Consider the following 6,575-nt stretch of genomic DNA (forward strand, 5'->3'; position numbering starts at 1 on the left):
TTTGTTTTTTTTTTTTTGACAAAAAAAGGGTTAAACCCGGGTCAATGTTTTTCTTTTGTTACCTATTTATAGGCAACATTTCGTAAATGTGTTATTATTGTTTAATCTCTCTGCTTTTATGTCTAGTTACCCAAGTTCATAATGTCGACACAATTGTGCTTGCCGTAAGTTGTATTTAATTTTTCTTTCCAAATAATTTTTGTTGATCGATTAAAATAATCAAAAGGAAGGTCGTTATTGACTTTCTCTGTTATCATTTTATATATTCAATTTTTAGTTAACTTTATATAAATCCATTTTTCTTAAGTTTCATAATGTCGCCACAACTGTGCACTGATGTACATTTCATATATTCTATTAATTCTTCAGCATAACCAGTTGATAAAGGTCAGGTTCAATTTAAAAAAAAAATACAACTATAATTACCTTTTATTAATCAATACTATGTCATAACTTCCAGTCCAATAGTCCAATATTTTCGGCACCATTTCTTTCTTTTACATATATTAACCGACAAACCAATATATAAAATAACAATTGTATTTCTTCCTTTTAGGTTTATCCAAATCGTAATTGATAATCTATGTTACTTTTTTATAATATCACTGTGATATTATCATGTATTCGGTTACATTTTCTTTTTGTCAGTATTCCATCCAAATTAATTACTTTAGTTTTTACATATTTTTTTTTCATTTGACATACAAAATATTAAAAATAGTTTAGAGTATTTAAATTATTTTTGAAACAAATTAAGATTTATGACATCTAATAAATAATATCAAAACTTAAAAGTTCATAAATATTTATAAGTGTAATGTGAATAATAAATAAACTTCAAATTCAAAGTAAACCAAAAGTAAAACATTATTAATAAATTAACTAAAACAAAACTGAAAAACCTAACTTATTTATGAAAAATATACAAAATAGATTTTAAAAACATATTAAAAACTAAAAGAAAAAAGTAAAAGTAAAAGTTATCTATTAGTTCAACCAACAGTTCAACGATAATCGGTTTATGGGTTTTAGCGAGTTTCTGCGGGTTTTATTAGGTTTTTAAATATTAGTTTTTTTTACAAAACCCAAACCGTATTTATCTTGGATCACCGGATTTATTATTTCAACCGTGGGTCCGTATCAGTTTTCAAAATACTGACTATGAGACTTTGATTTTTGGGTTGATTCTAAGTCAGGTATTTTTAGTATGAATATTCTTGACTAATTATGTTAAGTCCAGTTGGTTTATGTTAATACAATCCAGTATCAATTCATGGAATACATGTGTGTAGTTTTAGTTGATACTGCTTATATTTTTTCTTTTACTAGACTTTGGATTGTATTTTAATTGTATATATGTATATGCTGACCTATTTAGGATTTAAATATTAATATTAATATGAACGACAAAAAAAACACTAATAGCTTTTACAATATTATCGATGTATTGATACTATAATTGTTACAAAACTATATAATATATTTTGTATCAAGCTTAATACTATATAATATGGAAATTATTAGCTTTTTATAATTTAGATTATATCTCAACATCCAATAATACTGCATACAATTTATGTACGTGTTTTTTATTTGAAAGCATACGTTACCAAAACTATTATACAAAAACAAAATTAAATTAAGTTAAAACATTTTATTCAGTTTAAAATAGTATACCCGCCGCTGATACTGAAAGTATATTATAAAACTAAATAAATAAAATTTCGAATATTAATTTTTAAAAATTAATTCTTCAAATATCTACACAAACAATCTAACAAAATTTTGAAAATAGATTCATTTTCTTTCAAATATGTATCTAAACAAACTATATCTATACTATTAAAAGGGAATTATTACCAAAAAATCTGCTTAAAAAGTTGTTGGCCCCTTTCACTAACTAATTATTTTTGGTACAGCTATTTTAAAATACAGGAATTGAAAAATAATAATTTAAAATTTAAATCATGTATAATTTTTTATTATAAATATACTTTTATAGTAATTAAATTAAATAAAGACTTTTAAAATAAATATATAATCCAAGGATAACCACAAAATTAAGCGGAGCGGATGCGGGTACAAAATTATATGTTTGCGGGTTGTGCGGGTCATATTTTTTAACCAAAACAAAATTGAAAATCCGTGGGTTAGGGGTCAGCGGGACGAGTTCAACCCGCAATCCAACCTTAACCGTGCGTATACGAGATTAATTTTTAAATTGATATTATTTAATAAAATATATTTTGATTAAAATTTATACACAGATATGATTTAAAAAAATACTAATATAATCAGAAAGAAAAAACAAATATCAAAAGTTAAATTTAAAAGAAAAAATATACCCGTCCTTTTAAGGGCGGGTCAAATTCTAGTTAAGTTTATAATTTCCAAAACTCAATATTTATTTTAATAATCCACTAACCTTTAGATAATCAACTGTGCGGACGTTAGTTAAATAGATTGAATATGTTTCGTTTCTTAAATGACACCTCTTTATCATCAGGATTAGGGATGTTAAATGAAAAGTTTTAGCCTGGGCCAACCCTAAATGATATAAACCCATCATATTTTAGTATTAATTAAGTATTAACCCTATTTTAGTCATATTGATTTATAAATAAATGGGCTATCCTACGGTTAACCACACCGTATTGATCCCCAATAACCCAACCAGCAGAGGTTTCGAGATTGAATATCATAAGCTGTATCGAAGTTACATTTGAGATGTGAATGCGATGGTGGGCGCCATAAACTGCTCCTGACCAAACATGACCGAGGTGTTGGACCACCCTTTGCCGTCTTTGTTAACCAATCCCGTACTTCAGCAGTAACATAATTTGCGTCTCGCTGAGGATTTGTCACATGCTGATTGAAAATCAGATTATTCCTTGATTTCCAAAGTTTCCAAAGTAACCAGAATGGAGTAAGTTTTTGTCCTAAAACTTTATCTATTAACGAGTAATAGCCCTAAAAGAAAAATCAATTTAGCGACTAGCTAGGGAAGCTAGCTTATGGTTTTAAGTATGTTGAAAACTTTTCTCCTTAATTATATTTTCTTGATTTATATTATTATGAATTTTAATTTTAAAAGGAAATATTTTATGCTCAATTTGTTTCAGTTAAATTTTTTAATTCATGTTTTTAGTATGGAACTAAACTATGAAAGAAAAAAACATTTTATTTTTAAAAAAAATTGTTAAAGGAAAAAAAACGATTTGCATAAATTTAACGAGTCAACGGTTACACAAAACTCATTTCCCAACATAAGAAGTGATACACTCCCGGAATGTTGAATGAAAATTGTTTTTTTTTTTTTTTTTTTTTTGACAAAAAAAAGGGTTAAACCCGGGTCACTATTGGAACCAGACTTAACCCCCGGGGGAGTCGCAAGCCCGCGGATGGACTCCTTCTCCTGGGCATTCAAATGGGTCCTAAAGCATGGACCCATATCCGCGTTAGGTGAACAGAACAATGTGACTTAGTTTCGCATAGCAGGAGGATCGAACCTGAAACGTGTTGGCGTCCCAGGCCCGTCCACTGCCACTTGACCACAAGGCCCGTTCAATGAATGAAAATTGTTCAAAATCCAAGTTGCCATAATAAATTTTAACGTGCGGTGGACTAAGACGAACTCTAACATGTTTTATGAAACATTATGAACATGTTTTATGAAACATTATGAACACACAATACATCATGTATTTATTCATCTCAATTGCTACTTATGTATGTATCCACCTTTACCTTGCACGTCTTCTAAATGAAACATTATTTTTTGCCAGTGTCTTGTCCCCGAAAGATTGTATCTAGACTTATAGCTGAACAAAATCTTTGTAAATTTTGATAATTTGATTTGTTATTCATTTCGATTATAACTGATAAATTCAGATATACGTATACAATATCTATAAGAAACGAAACATATCATAAATACTAATATTTTTTAAGAACGATATCCGATATGCATGATCTGCTATATACATATATAACATACATTTAAAGAATTATATATATGCTATATAATATTATATTATATATAAGTTTTACCATATTTTGATGTACTATATTTATCAATTTATTTAATTATTAGATTTTTTAAAGTAAATAATATTTTTATTTTTAATAAAATATTATTATTTTATATTATTTTCAAAAAAAATAATTTATTTTCTATTTTTGTTTAGTCTTACGGTTTCCAGATATATTAGTCAAACAAAATTGGTATAACACTCCTAGTCGATTGAAATTGAGAAAATTCTCACCCTTTGTTACAAATATACAGTCCATGGGAAAATCAAAAAATAGATAAAATTAAATCCTTGTATGTTAAATTCTATTTTAAGAACATGAATAATGAGAGTATCTACGTATTAATACATATATATATATATAGACAAATAAAATAATAGAAAGAAATCAAATCCTATATTCTTAATTCTATATAGAAACTCTATCTTATATAGAAATAGAAATCGTTTTTATTTTGATCCGATCAAAATAGAATTTTAGAGGTAAGGAAAAAATATGAATAAATTTAAGCGGTTTTTACTAAATTCAAGCGATCTTTTCGTCGGATCAGGGGATCAAATTGATTACAGAAACACGAGTTAAACTAGTTTATTTATTAGTGAACAAGGAAGATATTATCTAGACGGATGATTCGAATCAGATATCTTATTAAAAATCTAAAAAAAACTCGGATATCTAGGATGCCAAATATCTGGATGGTTACAGCTCGAATCAGATCAGATAATTAATTATTCAGACGAAATTGATAGGGTTACGATTCACGAATACCTCTAAAAATCTGAATATCCGATTTGTGTCTAACCCTACACAGATCCGTCCCTCTTTTAAAGCAGGTGAATCTTTGGCTTCAGAGCACATAATATAAAAAGAAAAATATAACCATTGCAAGTTTTAGATAATTTTATAGGTAATTTTAAATAATAAAAACATTGTAGGGCCACATTGTCTCACAGAAATTTGTTATATATTTTGTGAATATCTGCCATTTTGACCAGATTTTTGGGATTAAATTTGCTGGATGCTTGTTAAAGTGTAAAAATACAAATATTTTTTAAATACATAGTAAAACTCTAGAAAAGTTTAAAGATCAGATTGCAAATAAAAAGAATAACATCAAACTAAGATTATAAATAGTGTTCCTTCAAATTTGAGGAAACACTATTCACAATCTCATTTTCTTTCAAAATGATTTACTATTGGAGAATAATTTCCCTCATTTTTTTATGTTTTCTCTCAAAATGATGGACTATTGGAAATAGTCTAATAGCTCGACATTGAATAGTCTTTTATTTCTGTTTTTTTTTTTTTTGCGAAGAAAATAAGGAGAATTACCGAACCAACAAACTACGACTAGATTTTTAAGTTACATGAGAGGACAGCCAGTCCATTATTATTCGTGTAATTGTAGCATGAGTAGGAATGCACAGATGTTTAGCTAATCCACATTGTATGATGATTTGTTTTTAGTAGATGAGCAAGACTAAACATGTTTATAAGTTAAACTCAAAACATATACATATCGATTACAAATTTGAGGCCCATTAAAGTATGGTTGAGCCTCACTTGAGGTGTAATTCCACTAGGATTCATTTTTGCGAAGGGCGTTCCATATAAATTAAATAACATTTGAGAAATATGAAATTTTTTGTCGAACTTTGAATATTTTATTATTTATAAGAGTATAAATTCTTAAAACGGAAAATTCAGATACTAATTTCATATCCATTATTTTCCAGAACAACAATGAAATGATAAACACAAAAAGTTGAATATGCAGACAGAAGCAAAATTTCACACATGATTTTTATTTGGAAGCAACAGAAAGTTGAGCATAAACATACAAACATGTAATGTCCTCACACCAAATGAAACACACAAGTTACACACTTACACTTGGTAATTGTATGTGGTTGTTTCAAACACGTTCTTTGTAGCAATGACAGTGTTTGTCTGGTCCCTCAACAACTCCTTTACAGACTGCTTGCCTCCCGTATTTAGCTACGCAACAATGACAGCAATCATTGTTTGTACCTGTGAACGGCTCCAGGCCGCACTCTTCAGAGAATGTAGGATTTTTGCATCCCTGTGGAAGGCATCTGGCCTTGACGTTCATAGCCTCAATTTTGAGGATTTCTACATGTTGACATATTCATCAAGTTCTTCAGCGCAAGATATTCAAAAGACAACTGCAAAATATATATAATAGAGAACATCATTAAGTAAATAAGTTAATACCGGTCGAAGCCATCAAGAGGACAATCAAGAGAACGCTGAAGGTAACGGAGCTACAGTTCTTCGCCATTTCTTTTGTTTTTGCTTTGCTCTTCTTTTCTGTATCAGTAAACTTAATTTTGTGAGACATATCCATGTGTGGTGATCTATTTATAGTTAAATTATCGTAGCTTTGTTATCTATCTTATTAAAACAGAAACATTCTGTGGACCTAACATTTATTTTGTAAGTTTTTAAATTAAATACATCTTTATACTTTATAGTTAAACCTACATTAAATCATTAATGTTCCTTTCTTTATACTATTATCC

The 6,575-nt window shown here is 28.2% G+C and overlaps 1 protein-coding gene across 1 annotated transcript; it reads right to left on the minus strand.

Moving 5' to 3' along the window:
* Positions 1–5,734: 5,734 nt before the first annotated feature.
* On the minus strand, positions 5,735–6,370 carry LOC108826740 (defensin-like protein 206). The gene is made up of 2 exons (XM_018600108.2): positions 6,268–6,370; positions 5,735–6,165 (listed from the first exon to the last, which is right to left on the minus strand). The coding sequence occupies exons 1-2, from the start codon at positions 6,332–6,334 to the stop codon at positions 5,948–5,950; spliced, it is 285 nt and encodes a 94-aa protein (XP_018455610.1). The 5' UTR covers positions 6,335–6,370; the 3' UTR covers positions 5,735–5,947.
* Positions 6,371–6,575: the final 205 nt, after the last annotated feature.

The sequence above is a fragment of the Raphanus sativus genome, chromosome 9 (genome assembly GCF_000801105.2).
Source record: "Raphanus sativus cultivar WK10039 chromosome 9, ASM80110v3, whole genome shotgun sequence".
Lineage (NCBI taxonomy): Eukaryota > Viridiplantae > Streptophyta > Magnoliopsida > Brassicales > Brassicaceae > Raphanus > Raphanus sativus.